At 49.6% G+C, this 16,014-nt stretch overlaps 1 protein-coding gene and 1 long non-coding RNA gene across 5 annotated transcripts in view; one reads left to right on the top strand and one right to left on the bottom strand.

Annotated features, from left to right (window-relative positions):
- The window catches only part of ZNF704 (zinc finger protein 704), a 135,805-nt gene extending 126,834 nt beyond the window's left edge, over nt 1–8,971 (bottom strand). For all 4 annotated transcript variants that reach the window (XR_004424917.1, XR_004424919.1, XR_004424918.1 and 1 more), the window contains exon 1: nt 8,561–8,971. Coding sequence is in view for 1 of the 4 variants with exons in the window: in XM_033125666.1 (XP_032981557.1) it covers nt 8,561–8,971 (411 nt within the window). In the remaining 3 variants the exon portion in view is untranslated. The remainder of the gene's footprint in view (nt 1–8,560) is intronic.
- A 373-nt stretch (nt 8,972–9,344) lies between these two features.
- Nucleotides 9,345–14,358, top strand: LOC117033625 (uncharacterized). The gene is made up of 4 exons (XR_004424934.1): nt 9,345–9,954; nt 11,502–11,955; nt 12,490–12,566; nt 14,021–14,358. It is a non-coding gene; the product is annotated as an uncharacterized LOC117033625 (long non-coding RNA).
- The last annotated feature ends 1,656 nt before the right edge of the window (nt 14,359–16,014 follow it).

Below are 16,014 nucleotides of genomic sequence, written 5' to 3'. Positions count from 1 at the left end.
AAGCATGTAGGTACAAGAGTTTAGAGGTAACTTTGCGGACCTATCCCCACCTATGCAAAGACTAAAGAATGCCTTCTTCACCAACAAGAGCACAGCAGGCTCTTGCACCAAGGCCGAGGATGAGGGAAGGACCAACCCGCTCAGACGGTCTCAGCCACACGCAGCGTCCAGGGTGGATGGTGACGTCACTGTGTTTGCACTACAGCTTTCAGCAACGTGTGTGGTAAGCCTTTTCCCGCCCGCTTGGGTGGCAGCCAGCTTTTCCCCAATATAAGTGCTGTAGGTCTGAATGGACTGATGAACCCCAGAGATAGAAGGTCCCTGTCCCCTTTGCATCAGTAGATAAGTGGCTCACAGCTTCCTGAGCTGCAGAGGGAAGATGCAAGGTCACCACACACGAAGGGACACCACAGCGTTCAGATGAGCAGAGCCACTGCAGGAAGCAGCTCTCGGAAACGCCTTGGTAGCATGGGACACGGAGGAGGAGGTGGTGACCGTTAAAATGACTGTGGCATTTTGGACCCTCAAAGTGTGAGAAAAGATCCCTTTCTGAAACCGTAAAGGAAATAAACAGTCATCCATATCTAATTCCAGGAGGTCTCTGGGCTACATTCAGTAACAATAGATGATGCCAGAACAAGATTATCCCAATTTTATGTCATAGCACTGAATTGGCACAGAGATAGGAAGTAACTTGATAAGGCCACGCGACTAGCAAGTGGAGAAGCCAGCATTTGAACCCAGAGCCTGTGTTATTTGATTGCTGCTTGAGCTACACTGAGGGGACCGTGGGCTGGGGCGGCCAGTGGGGTCACCTGCTTTGACTCAAGCCTGTTCTCTCCATCTCACTAACAAGCCCACCATGAAGGTCATGTTAATGAAATAAAGTTATCCTGTCTGTGGGTTTCATCACGTGGTGTTTCAAGGCACGTAGCCTTTCAGAAAATTAGATTTAATTTAAAATGCCACAGAACTTCGGATACTTACTAATTCTGACGAGGCATGCCCGATGAGTCTGAAATCGGGGAGGTTTCACATTCACCGAAACTTCCATTACGACGAGAATGGAAGGAGAGCATGTGTGTCACGGTGACTGCTGGGACCGCGTGCTGGGACACCCGCCCCTTCAGCCCTTGGCACCTCGAGGCTCCGTGGTCTTCTGCAAGGTCCTTCCCCTACAACCACAGGCTCTCCTTCAAAACCCTAGCGTCCAGCCTGTTTGCCCTGCGTACATTTCATCGTAACACTGGATTCTCTAAAGCAGTATCTTCAACCAAGTGTAAAGACTCAGTCACTGTGATTCTGCTCCAGGAGTCCCAGGTTGTGTTCTGTTCCATTCCATCCAGCAAATGACAGCAACTAAGGTTATTTGCCAAATTCAGGGACCTAAACTCACCCTGGACTAACCACTCCGGAATTACTTTCTGGCCAAACCACAGACTCTTCTCCATACAGACCGGCTGCAAATGTTTTAGGGTACGTATCAAAATTACACCCCAAAGTGTGGCAGCCAGGTAAGATCTCTCAACAGAGCTAATCTTGCCAAGAGGATTAAGAGGAAAGGGGCCCCCGAACCTCCATCTAGATAACTTGGCAGGGATTTGTGAGGCGGTGGCCTCCCTGAAAGTGGAAGGAAGCCCTGTCACTGTTACTTCCCACAGGGTCATGGCACCAGGGGCCCACCTTACACATCTAGTGACAGAACAGTGGATGGGAACATACACAGCAAAACCAAAGAAACTCATCCTTGTTTCAATGACCCAGACGTGGCCGGCCAGAAGGGTGGTGATGAGGGTCTCCAAGCATCACCGACGTGTCAGAATGTCTAAAGGAAATCATGCATTGACCTTAATATGACATGGTAGGGGGCAAGTAAACGGTCAAGTTTTCCTGACTTGAGCAGGCATTATTTCAAGTCTCTGTGACAATACCGGTCGTTCCATGCAGACCAGAAGTTCTGATACTGCACAATGCTATGGGGCGAGAAAGACCCCCTTTCCTCCCCCCGTCCCCGATCCTCCCGGGGTGGAGGATACAATACTCTGACGGCTACAGGTTTAACAAAGAATAGGGTCCCTGCATTTTAAGAGGTCAAGTGCACACACATGAATGTAGCTGTCTCTGGATCCATCTCACCAAGAGGCGGGGCTACAGATTCAGGGGAGGGCTAGACTAAAGCTCTCTCTCCCCTTTTTTCCAATGCTTGTGTTATGGGACAATCCATGGTCCACGAGCAGCCACGTCTTGGTGACGGAGGAGAGGCCCTGGTCACCAGAAGCACCACACCAGGGGTTCCAGGCCAGCCGTTCACAACAGGATGGAGCCCATCTCTTGTGGTGGTCCTCCTCTGAGTGAGGGCACACATCCCGTGGGAAGTGCTTGGGGAAGGGGACCCGGCCCAGCAGGATTCACAGAGGGTCCTACCCATCCTACCAAAGCCACAGCGAGCCCTTCTACCTGAGGTACTTTACGAAGCAAGAACTTTCCCCAAACAGAAGACAAGCAGTGAGTGGTCGACCACTCGAGAAAATTGTGATTTTTCTCTCTGCAACTTTGAGGGATCATTCCAGGCTCAGAGAACTAACCCGGAAAGGAGGGCGGGAACTTGGGTTGGCAGACCAGGGCCCTAATCCTGGGCCCACCTGCTCCACCCCCAGCCCCAGCTGGACAGACATTTCACCTTTGTAGCCTTGGTGTCCCTGGTCAAATGAGGGTGTCGGGTTACTAGATAATCTCTGTTTCCCTTCCAACTTCAGCAGTGAATGACAACTTTGTGTGGTATCTTAAGCACATGCCTTTCGCTGCAGCCAACACCAAGACCATTTGCAAGACACATGCTTGTTCGCAAATTGGAATTCAGTGTTTGCTACACAGTCTCTGCCAAAGGCTTCTTACCGTCATCAGATATTCAAGAGATAGACTCAGAGCTGTGTCAGCCGTCCCCGAAGAGCTGGCACACGGGAAGCGGCTTCCATCCGACGAGTATCCAGTGAGCACCGCAAGTGGGAACTCGGACACACAGTCCCTCATTTAAAAGCCTTTCTCCGCAGTTTGCCACTAGCTGAAATCCGGCTAGAACTCCTCGCAGGCTCTCGTGTCCAGCCATCTCCTACTTACTACACCAGGAATTATCGACGCCTTCAGATGCCCTGATGCTCTGGGCCCTGAGCAAATCCACAGCCTCACAATGCACAGCCGTGGGCCTTATTATCTGCACCGCCGCTGCGGGCCCTCCGCTGAGGAACAAACAGATTCTAGAATCCTTCCTCCGTTTCACAGTGTCCTTGGACCTTGCTTGATTAAACTCTGGTTGAGGAGACTGTTTACTCTGCCAGGAGGTTAGTTGTTTTATTTGTATTTTTGGAGGGAAGGGGGTGTGGAATCTCACCACGGAAGGTAAATGTGTCAGCTCCCTTGGATCAGAAATTGAAAATGATACAATACAAAGTTTCTCTTGTTGTCTCATTTAAAGCCTAAATGGGTATTGGTTAAAGGAATCAGATACTTAGTAGCAGGTATTCCTTTACCCCCTGAGCAATCCCAAATCCTCCTGGAAATAAATAGAAGGGCATACTAATCCCAAATCAATACAGGGAGAGCCCAAGAATTCTGGTCCAGGGATTAAAAGCACAGGCCGTGGGTGTCAGCCATGCCCCCACCTGTGTCCACACTGCTGTGTGTGCTGGTTCACTTCTAAACCAGTGTCCTCAGTTGGACCAGGGGACACAGTGATTCCCAAGTCACACTGTCTCATGAGATCCTCCCTCAGAGAAACCCTTTAGTACAGTCCCTGGCTCAGCAAACGGTCAGCAAACATTCATGCGTGATAACGTTAGTTGGGAACCCAAATTGTCCTGCATTTCACTCCCACTCTTGCGCTGATTTTCCTAGTTCACCCTTTGTGTTCTCCCATCTACTGAGCCACGGCTGTTTCACCACTCGCCCTTTCCTGGGTCCCCTGTCCATCGTTACAGTCACAACCGTGCCACCTCCCTCAGTAATACGTTCTTCCCTTTCTTCCCACTGTTCACCCTCCCGGCTGAAGCGCAGCCCTGCTCCATCCAGCGGCCTCCTTTGTCTGTAAGGGACAGTGTAGGGTAAGGCGTACGGGCGTTAGCGCTGGACTTCGCCTGCCCAGGGCGTAAGCCCCGCCTCTGCCACTGAACACCTGTGTGTCTTTAGTTAAGTAGTCGGCTCGTCACTTCTGGAGCATGAGGAGAGCACGATGAGGCCTGAGTGACTGGCGCACAGTAGTGACGTTTAAATGAGCCTGTACACTTACCCCCGTGCTGACCACACTAGGCGCCCGATCAGTGTTAGCTTGGGTTCTTCTCATCATTATGACTGCTCTGTGCATGAGCCAATGGAATAAAGCTGGGGAATCGCATGCCCGGAACCACCAACACCAGAGGGGTCCCTGATCTGCCCGGCATTCGCTCTGATCTCCCTAGAATGTCTGCTCTCCTGCTGTCCCACAGCGCTGCGTCATGCCTTCAGCTCTTACTTCAAACCTCCTTCACCCTCAGCGGACGAGCTTCCCTCCTGCCACAAGGGGAAAACGGAAGCTGTCATCTGACCAGCGCCTATATACAACCACCCAGCTCTGGGCTCACTGTCTCCACCTTCTCTGTAATTCAATGGGGAGAAGGGCTCTTGCTTCTATCAAAGGCCAACCCCTGTCCTTGGGGTCCAGGTCCCTCCCCTATGGATTTTCCAAGGGCTGTCCGCCTGCACTCATCTCTACTCTGGCTGCACCTTTGGTTCCTCCCTAAGGTGACACCCAGGGATCCTCCACTCCTTGTATATCGCCTCCCCTTAAGTATGGGTGGAACCCAGGACTCACCTCTAACCAACAGAAAGTGGCAAAGACTATTACTGCTGCTGTGATTACAGGGCATTATGTGAGACTCTAGCTCACTAGCAGACAGGTGCTAAGATCCTTCTTGCCGGCTTGATGAAGTAAGAGGCCACGCTGCTGAAGAAGCCCACGTGACAAAGCACTGTGTGAAGTGGAGGTGGGGTGGGGAAAGGGTCCCTAGGAGCTGAAGGTAGCCTCCAGGTGGCAGCCAGCAGGAAGCTGGGACCCTCAGACCCACAGACGCAAGGCACTGAATTCTGCTACCGACCTGCGTGAGCTCAGACGTGAGCTCTTCCCCAGTCCAACCTCCTTATGAGAACACAGCCCACCCAACACCTCGGCTGCAGCCTGTGACACTTAGCACAGACCCAGGGAAACTGAGCCTGGACTCCTAACCCACAGCCACTGTGAGACCTGTTGCAAGCTGAAAGCTTTGTGTAATTTGTCATATTGCAATAGAAAACGAACATGCTCGCTTTCTACCAAGTAATTCCCATCACACTGCAATCACTGCACGGAGAGTCTACTGTATCCTGTCTTAAGAGAACCTAGACCATACGTGCTCCACATGTTCCCCGCTCTCCGCTCTCTTTTCCAACAACATGTGTTAAAAGAGTTTTCCATCTGTCTCGCTGCAGCCTCTCCTCCCATTCAGTGCTCAGCGCACTCTGGTCCCATCACTGACTTCGCGTTCCTTTGTCAAGGACCCCAGGTAGTTCCACGTCATCGAATCCAAGTGAACACCTCTCTATCCTCATCTTATTCAGTATCTCCGTAGGATTCCACACCACTCAGCAGGCCTCACTTTTAGAACTATTTCTTCTCTTGGCTGACCGGACTTCACATTTTCTAGTTTTCCATCATTCACCTTTCTGCCTTCTCCTCCTTCACTCACACTTCCTACCGAGACACTGCTGTGTCCCAGGGTCTGGCCCAAGGCTCTCCCGCCCTGGCCTACTGCACTCCCTCTCTAGTCCCAGCTTTAAATGACAGCAACGTGCTGGTGATGCCCCGATTTTTCTCTCTAGCGCCGACCTCTCCCCTCCATTCCACATCCTACAGTCATCTGCCTAATTGCAGTTTGCACTTGGATGTCTAACTGTCATCTCAGACTTAACATGTCCGAAACGAAACGCCAGTCTTTTGTTCTCCTGGTGTTCCCGATTTTAGCAAATGGCTCACCTAACCAACCTTTACATCAGACCAACCTTTACATCAGGGCCTGGCTCTGGATTCTCTCTTTCCTTCACCCCCATCCCTCTTCACAACAGATCCTGAATTTGTCCGCTCCTCGCTGATCCGGCACCAGTCAGCCTAGGGCAAACTGCCCTCACCTCTCACTTGAACTACAGAAACAGCCACCTCCTGGACATCCCTGCTTCTCCCTGCTGCCCTCTATACTCCATGTGGCATGGCCTTCTTAAAAACACAAACTACCTTGTATGCCTTTTCTGCTTAAAACGTCCAGAGTCTTCACACTCTACCTTCTCAAGGCCCACCAGACTCTATGCTGCTGGCCCCCAGCTGCCTCCCTGACCTGCCTCCTACCTACCAAGTTCCAGCCACACTCACCTTTTCCTGCTTCCCACATCAAGACTTTTGCAGTTATTATTCCCTCTTCCTGGGAAGATCTTCTTCTCAAGCTGCATGTCTCAGATCTAAGGTCACATGGCCCCTCCTAGGGCGGTCTTCCCCATAACAGCTTTCTCCTCTTCCTCCGAGACTCGGAGATACCACTATTTCCCTCATAGCGTACAATCTCAAAGCCCCGTGCTTATTTGTTTGGTTAGTTGGTAGTTGCTCGGACTCCTCACACCAGATGTAAGCATCTGGAAGGTGTGTACTGCTGTGTTCTAGAGTAGCACCTGGCACACAGTAGGTGCTCAATAAATATTTGAATAAATGAATGCATAAGCATAAGATGTTGACATTTTTGTATGCATTAGAATAAACTGATCCTGTTCTATCCCATCAGAAAATCTCTTCAGATGCAGTGTCAAGATGGCGTGAAAGCAGTAAAAACTATACAAATTATGCCTCAAACTACTCAATATATACATTCTTAAAAAGTTGCCGGAAAAGCAAAACATGAAATAAAGCCCATTTTGAGAGAATTCAACAGAAATTTGTGAGGAGATGTGAAAAGTTTTTTGACAATGTGAATGATCACGCCCTAGTTTTATGTTTTTAGAGAGTTGATTTCCCCCCGCCCCACATTGGGGTTGTTGGATCACGGAGCAGAAATTACAATTAATTTTTCTATCACAAACTGTGCAACCACTGTTCAAACCACAAGACATATTTCCAATATCTCTGGGCGAAAATGCTAAGGAGTCACTTACTCTTGTGACTCCATGTCATCGATGCCATATGACTTAATTCCAAACCCAGCTAGCTATGTCCTGTAGCCATACAACGCACGCTTTTAAATAGGCCGTGGTAATGATGGTGGTCATGGTTTGGATTCCAAGAAGCAACTGTCAAAAACTATCATCCCAAACGACTACTCGCTGAAAATTTCCCACTCCCAGAGCAGATACTTCCAGGGTGGTCCAGGAATGAAATCTGTGATCATGCCTACTCTGGGGCTGTTCTAAATGCTGATGCTTTAAATGTTTCTTCGGAAGTACAATTTCATGCTTTGGGGAGCTGACTGTTATGCAAGCCCTCACAAAGTTAAGGGGAAAAAAGCCTCTAGTAAGCTCACTTGTTTACGCATTTTTTCTTCCTGATATGCCAATATCTTGTGAAAACTCCGGGAAGCAGTTACACAGTTGACTTTAAGAACCACTCTTAAGAAAAATCACTCACTCCATCCTTACCACTTGCTGCCCTCAAAACTTCTTAGCAACACACACTGTGCATGAACCTCGGAGTGGTTTGCCTTGTCCAATCGAATGCCTGGAAGCCCAGCCAGTCAGTTGTGTAATAATAAACCCCTTATGTCCTGAAGATACACAAATGCAACCGTCTCTCGGTGTTTCAGCGCACAGAGACTTCGCTAGAATCCTCCGCAGAAACTCACATCCATTTTCAATGCTAAATCCACCCCCCCTTCCCAATCTTCCCCCATTTCCGCCTGTTTGCTCATTGCAATTTTGAGGAGGGAAAAAAGCCAAAACGCTACACAATGTCGAGTTTAAACAGGGAGGGCAGGAGGCACCGCGAAAAGCTGCCAGCAAAATGCATGCAGAAACCGGGGCTTGGCTTTCGCTGCACTGGGCTTACCGGTTCCCTCTCTGTGCCTGCGATGGAAAACTCATCAACAATTGTTCTTGGATGAAGACAGGCTGAGAGATTGACAGGAGAAGCTGCTTGCTAGTTGCAATGAGCCTGACTCGCCCTCAAAAGCAGGAAAAGGGGACAGTCCTGCTTCCTGGGGAAAAATGATATCTCACCCCTCCTACCTCGCACGTCCCCACCTGGCGCAAACCGGCGCCTACCTCGTCCCACCTCCAAGTTCCCGACCTCACAGGGACAAGTGGCCTTTTCCTGCAGCCGCACGAGATAGCAAAACTGAGCCGGCCTTGGAGCGAGGGGCAGCGGCCGCGCGGAAGGTGCGGGGGCCCGAGGCTGGGCGAAGCCGGCCCCCCGCGCTGCCCGCGCCTGACACACCCCTCCCGGCCGCCGGTCCCCTCCCCGGGCCGTCGTCTCTCGGGCGCGTCCCTTCCCGGGCCGGCGGGTCCCGCGCCCCGCACGCACCTTCAGCGCGCCCCGGGCCGGGCCCCTGGGGACCGCGCGGCCAGGGCCGAGCGGCACGAAGCGCTCCTCGCCATCGTCGTCGTCGTCGTCGCCGTCCACCACCTCAACGACCACCTCCTCGTCGTCGTCCTCGTCGTCGTCATCCTCCTCCTCCGCGCCCCCTCGGGGCTTCTCCGGCACCCGCCCGAGCGCCCGCCGCCGCCGGCTCCCGCCCTCTTCGTCCTCGTCCTCCTCGCCGAGCAGCAGCAGCGCCGGCGACGCGGCGGCCCCCGCGGCCCGAGCGGGGCCGGTGGCCGCGCCGCGCGGCAGCGGCGGCCTCCCGTTGTCGGGGGCCGGGCCGGGGGCGGCGGGCGTGGGGCCCCCGCGGCGGCCGCCCAGGCTGGGGCGCTTGGCCAGGCGCCGCGCCTGCATGCCTGGCGCGGGGGCCGCCGAGCGCGTCCCTGCTGCCGGGGCTCCGGCTCCTGCTGCTGCGCCGGCCGCTTCCCCCGGGCCGGGCGCCGGCTGCGGGGCTGCGGGGCTGCGGGGCTGCGGCTGCTCGCGCTGGGGCCGGGCGCGGGCTCCGGGGCTACGGCGGGGCGGCGCGGCGGGCGCGGGCGGGGCTGCGAGGGAGCGAGCGGCGCGCTGCCGCCTCGGCCGCCCCGGAGCCGCGGGCCGCGCTGCGCCCCATGCGGCCGGCGGCCGGGCCCGCGCCTCTTGGGCCTACAGGGCCGCCCCGGGCGCGCGAGCCGCTGCCGCCGCCGCCGCCGCCGCCGCCGCCCCTCCCCGCCAGCCGGTCCCCGCAGCCCCGACCCCCCGCGCCGGCAAAACCCGGACTGGATCTGCTCCCCGGCCCACGGCCTCGAAATCCGGGGCTTGCCAAGCGGTCGGCGGGCCGCGGGGCGCCGCTCCCCACCCGGCGCCGGTGGTTCCGTCTGGACCGGGCACCGCAGACTTTGGCGGGCCGGGTCGGACTGCGAAGGCAGCGATTTGCCGCAAGTCGTTTAAATGGTCTGTGCCGTGCGTGGCGCCCGCGCTCGAGCCTCTGAGAAAGCGGGGAAGGTGCACCAATCCCAGACCGGGGGCAGTGGCTGGGTGAGTCACCAGGAGTCACCCAGGACGGCGGGACTCCGGAGACACTTCCATGGCACGGCCTGCCAACCTGTCCGCCTCTGAGCGCGCCCCTCGGGGTCCTGCCCGAGGGGGACCCGCGTCCTGTGTGAAGTCCCCTCTCTCGGCTGTCATTTCTGCATTTCCATCTGGAGCGCCTCCTTACCACGGCTGCAGTCCAGGAAGCTTTCTGCTCTCTCCATTCGGTGTGTGCGCGGGCTGCCCGCTCTGCCGCGGCCTTCGAGAAACACACAGGATTGGGGGTTCAAGACTGCTCGAGTTGGTATTTTTTTAAAAAATATTAGTAGGTAAGAACAAGTCTGGAAACCAAGCACTTAACCAGTTTGCCGCATCACTAATGACGATGTCACTTTCTGAGAGTTCTGAGGTGTGACAAAGAAAAGTCACTTGCCATTGTTTGGGGGGAGGCTAGCTAGTAGGCTCTTTACATTCAGGTCACATGGCCCGGTCTTCCTCTGGTGGCCGTTCTCACTCACCAGGCGCTCTGGCAGGCGCCTCGGCGAAGAAGGCCTCGCAGCTCAGCGCCCTTTCACTGTAATTACTGGTGAAGATTTAACATGTGCCCTGGGAGACACTTGCAGGGCTCTCATTAAATGCGCACTTATGGTGTCTTCCAACTGTTGAACATTTCCACGGGGATGATGACAAAGATTCTAAAAGGAACTTTTTGTTCTCCCTGAATCCGATTAGCTTCCTGATAGACCTATTTCAGATAATGACACACTCATTAGAATCACTCAGGCCCAAAAATAGCGGGACCCTATTAACTCCCTTCTCTCCCGAATCCCTGGAGGCAGTTGCCCAGCAGTCAAATCCACTGTTCTGCCTGAAACGTCTCTGGCATCCTCTCCTCGCCTTCCATCCCCAAAGCTCCTACAGCAGGTCACAGCTACAAAAGTGACCTCTCCACACCCAGTTTCTCCATGGCACTCCTACCCCCGACCCCTCCAGAGAGCAGCACTGGCTCCATCTTCCCCAGACTCCCTTCAGATCATGGCATGTAGCGGTTGAATTTTTCATTCGTAAATATCTCGTTTAAAAAATTCAGAGAGTGAAAACGACTGGGGCCTTTGAAGAGATGGGTTTGTTGGATGAAAGAAGGGAGAAGGGTCACTGACTGAAGTGGTTTCAGCCCGATTGCAATTCCTTTACCGTGGTAGGACTGGGAGATGATTTGAGAGAGAGGCAGTGGGGTCTTTCTCTGACCAGGAGAATAAAGATCGGTGCAGGGGTCAGCTGACAGGTGCTGTGGTCGAGGAGGACACAGCTGTGAGACAGGGGGGTTAGGAGTGAAGCCCAGGGTCTCAGGAGCCAGGCCTGGGTCCCAATCCCGGCTCTGGAACCGAGCAGCTACATGTCCTTACTTATCCTCTCTTGGTGCCTCAGTTTCCCCATCTGTTAAATAGAGATCATGGTAGTATCTATGTAATAGTAGAGTTGTTTTGTAGAATAAGGAGTTAATATGTGTAATCGGCTTGGAGGGGTACCTGGCAAGGCAAAGGGAAGGTCTGGGTGAGGGCCTGTTATAGTAAATGTGTTGGTACAAACAAGGTAGCTTGGGATACTCTCTAAGAATAACAAGTTGGCTCACTTGTAAGTAAGCTCAGAACTGTCAATAACTAGCAAAAACATGCTTTTAAAGCCCGACTGCATCTCATCAAGGGGCTGTGGTCAGGCCAAGGATAAAGCTTTTCATGTCTGAAGTTGCCACAGATGAAAGAAAGTACATGTTTTCCTGAGAACTGAGAAGAAAGACGGATTTAAGTGAGTCCATGGCTGGTATTCATGGTTTAGCAGAAGCCGCACTAATTCACACCATTGTACTTTCTTTCAGAATTCCTGTCTACACTTTGAAGTCAGCTTGTTTTTTCTCTCAGGCCAGAGCCCACACACATCTATTTTCTGGCCCTAGAAAGACTGGCCTTGGTATTGGGACCACGAAGTGAAGCCTAAGGTCCCAGAAGCGGTTTGGCCAGGCTGCACTGTGAGGGGTGAGAAGGGTCGAGATGGGCACTGAAAGCAGCATTATCCAGGCACATGCAGGCCACGGAAGACCAGCCTCATGAAATAGAAGACATTTACTGGGAAGCGAAATCAAATGACCTAATTCATCAGGAATCAAGAAATGGCGGAAGCTACAGGCTCGTGACGCGTTGCACTCATGCTATGGGCTCAGAAGTCAAGAAATTTCTCATGATGCCAAGCAAGTCGGTAGCAATCGTTGCTGAAACGTAACACATTTGTACTTCCAAACGGGGCACACTTGCCACCGAGAAGGAGGCGTGCCTGTAAGCCAATGCATCTTCCAGACAGTCCGATTTAACACATCGGCATGTAAAACATTCCATCATTCATGCAACATGCATTTATTACGCCTGCTATGTGCCAGGCCTCGTTCTTAGCACTGGTGTGCAGCAGGGAACAAAATAACTCTCATCAGGGAGGAGAAGGGGACAATAACCAGAAAAAATAAGCAAATGTTATGATTCCGTAGATGCAATACACACTACAGAGAAAATAACGCGGGAGGTGGAGGAGAGGGGTTAGAGAGCGCTGGAGGTGTACTGTAAAGAAATGAATATTGGTATTTAGTATATTCAATTATTTATTATTGTAATTATATTTTACTTACAATTATTTACAATTTTACTTATTTCTAATGCCATGCATTTATTGTTCTATGCTGTCTATTTATAATTAACACTGTAAATATATTAAAACAAACAGGAGAAGAGTATGGAGTGTACTGTGAAATTTGAATGAAAACTTGCAGCAGTGGCAATTTCAGGCAGAGTAATGGACTCCATCTTCCTCCCTTGTAGGATCCGTTCTTCTTTGTATCCTGTGTGCTTTGGCCGCCTGGTTTGGGAAGTGTTGAGAACCAAGACTGGACTTTGGAGTAAGTACCATTCCACACCCACAGAGCAGCGGGCTGCCTCAGCTGGGTTTCTTCTGACTCTAAATGATTCTTAAGCCTTTCAGTTCTGAACCCCAAAGATACCCCAAGCATTTTTTTTTTTTTTTTTGGTATGAACTGAGAAATTGTATGAACGGAGAAAACCAGGCTCCATTTGACCTTTGGTTCAATTGTTTTTAAATTCAAGAGTTCAGAAATATAATAATCACGCTCCCCAAATCGTGAGGTGTGAATGACCATCACCAGGAAAAGACAACAAACCAACCCACCAGCAATAGTCGTAGCTCTTCAATGACCTTGCGAGGGGCGGGTCCTCTTAAAAATTATTTTAAAACTGAAGGTAGAATTCTGCCCTTTAAATAGGTTATACAAGCATGACTAGCTTAGTTTTTCCACACTTCTGGGAAACTTAGAAATGGCTTCAGCTGAAGACTGTCATCCCACTGCATGAAAAATAGATTAAGGTTAAGAAATCACTCAACTATAACAAACTTTAGGCTGAAAGCCTGTGTGAGTCAAGCATAAACCTCCACCCAGAGAAATGTTTCTTCCATGAGCAATTAACTTCAACCTTCTTTAACAAGACAGTGTACTTTCAACACAGTTCTTTAAAATTCCTCCCAGACTTAGATTTTTTTTGCTTTTGGTAACGAGTATAAAAATGATAGAATTACTTCCTTTTTTAGGTAACACATATTTGCTGTTTTGGGGTGTGTGTGTGTGTGTGTGTGTGTGTGTGTGTGTGTGTGTGTATAGAGAAAGAGATTTTGCCTTTGTTGTTTCCTGGTCACTTTAAGTCATCTCGTCTTGGCACTTGAAAAGCAGTAGGAAGACCACTGGACTGGATCCCAGAGAGCTGGGTTCAAATCCTGCTCTGGGGATTACTAGCCATGTGACACTAGTTAAGTGCCCAAATCTCTGCAGGGTTCACAACTCTAAAATGAATGAGTTGCACTCTTTAAGGTCTTTCAACTCTTGAGCTCCATGATATAAGGTATTACCCAAAAGTATGTTTTAAAATTAAGCCAAATGCCCATTATTAAAATCCACAGATGGAGTCTAATATGTATGCCTGCAAATGTATGTACATATATTTATTTATAGATATCTCTTCTAAGGCAATCTAAGGTGCCATATCTTAGCACTGCCATTCTGCTCCTATAGCATCACCTTTAATTTCGTTGGCCTTCCCTGCTTTGCTGGGAGTGCAAAAATTATGAAATTATGCATATGCTTGCTGCTATCTTATTTTGCTAGTTATCTCTTTGGTAATAAGATTTTCTCATGGCTAGGAAGCAAATAGTTGCTGTTTTTTATTGTATGTGTTAATGTCCCTTAAAATGAGGATTGCCTTAGTCTAAAATGTATATATTTACGTCCTTCTAATGGCAGTTTCATATCTCTGAAGCTTTTCTCTCATATCCCTTTTCCTATAGCTCTGGTACAAGTACCTGAAATCCTACTCACCCTAAAGAAAAAGGAAGGGAAGGGATTTATCAGCTTCGGTAACTCAGACACAGATGGGCCTGAGCTCGGGGAAAATTAGATCCAGGGCTCACGTGATGTGTGGCCTTCTGTCTCTGAGTGTGTGTGTGTCAGTTGTTTCATTATGTGGTCAGTTAGAGCCAGGGCTAGAGACAGCCCTGGCCACACACCTGTCTGTCACCCTTGTGACCAGGGACAGGGGGTCCTTGACCTCCTGTAGCAGTTAAAGAAATCTCAGAGAAGGACCCTGGCTGGTCCAGTCTGGATCATGAGCCCGCACCACTGGAATACTGTGGTATGCTTTGCTTTTTGGAATACTGTGATTGGCCACCTTTCAAACTACGTGGTCAAGGGGTAAAGGACAGGTACTGTAAGAGACAGAAGAACGTAAAAGGTGTTATACATATAACCAATACTATCTGAAATCTGAAACATACAAACGATTCGAAGGCAAAAAAAAATCACATCTAATCTCTCTACCCAAAGACAACCACTGTGATTGTTTGGTATATTTATTTTTATTTCTTTTCTACGCATCATTTCTTTTTTTGTTATGTATTATGTTTCCACCTGGTTTTATAATGTAAGCTTTTCTTTCACACGTGGCAATATAACTTGTAGATGGATTTTTGAGCTAGTAGGAAAAAAATAAATCATGAAACGATTACAAGCCAATGTACATGAATATTTTTTATCATCTCTGGGGAATGACAGCCGTTTTCAACAGCACATGAAGTCAGAGCGATAGCAAAAGGTTGACAAATTGGACCCCAAAAAACCTTTAAACTTTATGACAAAGACACCATTGAGAAGTTTTAAAATAGGTGAAAGACAATTAGAAGACATTTTTCCACATAAAACCAAGGATTCATATACAGCAAAATACATCCAATTCAGTATTATTAAAACAATTAAGTATACTGTTCACCGATCAGACTGGTAGACATTTTAAAGCTTTGATAATATTCAGTGTTACTGAGAGTATGGAGAAATAGGTACTTATGTATACTATGGCAATACTATTATAAGTCCAAAATGCATCTGCCATCTGACCCAGCAATTCCACCTCGAGCTCGCTAGCCTAGAAAAATATGGTACATGAGCACAAAGACACACAGACAGGGTATTTGATGCAGCACAGGATTTTACAGCAAAATATTGAAAACAGCATGAATATTCATCAAAAGGAGAATGGTTTTAAAAAAACAAACATGTCTCTGACAATGTGTGAGCTACTATGCAGTCGCTCGAAAGAGGAAGTCACTATAAAGAGTTCTAATTTTTAAGTGAAAAGGGCAAGTGATAAAGTAATATTCAAACGTGATCTCATTTGTGTTTAGAACGAAACCCCACAAATGTGCTTTATCCTTGCACATAGTAGGATTTCAGATGGAAAGATGGATAGAGAGATGGTGCAGTGTCTGAAAGATACCTTCCAACCTCGGGAGACATAATGGGATTGAGGCAAGAGGCAGAGAGAGTCTCCTACTTTCTGCATTTTGGGGCTTTTAAACTAGAATGTATTCAAATGCTGCCTAGCGCATTTAAAAAATTTTTCATAGCACAATTTTTACTAGAGACTATTCTGTCAAGCCGTGGTGCCATGATTTCACTATGCCTTGCTATTTTGTACAGAAAGCATTATACATTTTTTGGATTCTTTCCTTAGTTTCGGTGCCAGAAGTGGAATCAGTGGTCAAAGGGTACATTTTACTAGGCTTCTGGGGGCGTTGCCTCAGTTTACATTCTGACAACCATGGTAAAGTGGCCGGTTTCCTGTTCTCTGCTTTGCTTTCATCATATCTCACTCTTTCCGTCTTTCCCTCTTTGCTACTTTGATAAATGTTCCATAAAATCTCATTTTGTTTTAATTTTTTTTTTTGATCATTAAGAAAGAAAAGTCTTTCCCCATGTGTTCAAGTTTCATTTCACTTTGTGTGAATTT

Source organism: Rhinolophus ferrumequinum, chromosome 14 (assembly GCF_004115265.2).
Source record: "Rhinolophus ferrumequinum isolate MPI-CBG mRhiFer1 chromosome 14, mRhiFer1_v1.p, whole genome shotgun sequence".
Classification (NCBI taxonomy): Eukaryota; Metazoa; Chordata; class Mammalia; order Chiroptera; family Rhinolophidae; genus Rhinolophus; species Rhinolophus ferrumequinum.
This window is presented reverse-complemented; position numbering and strand designations above follow the sequence as displayed.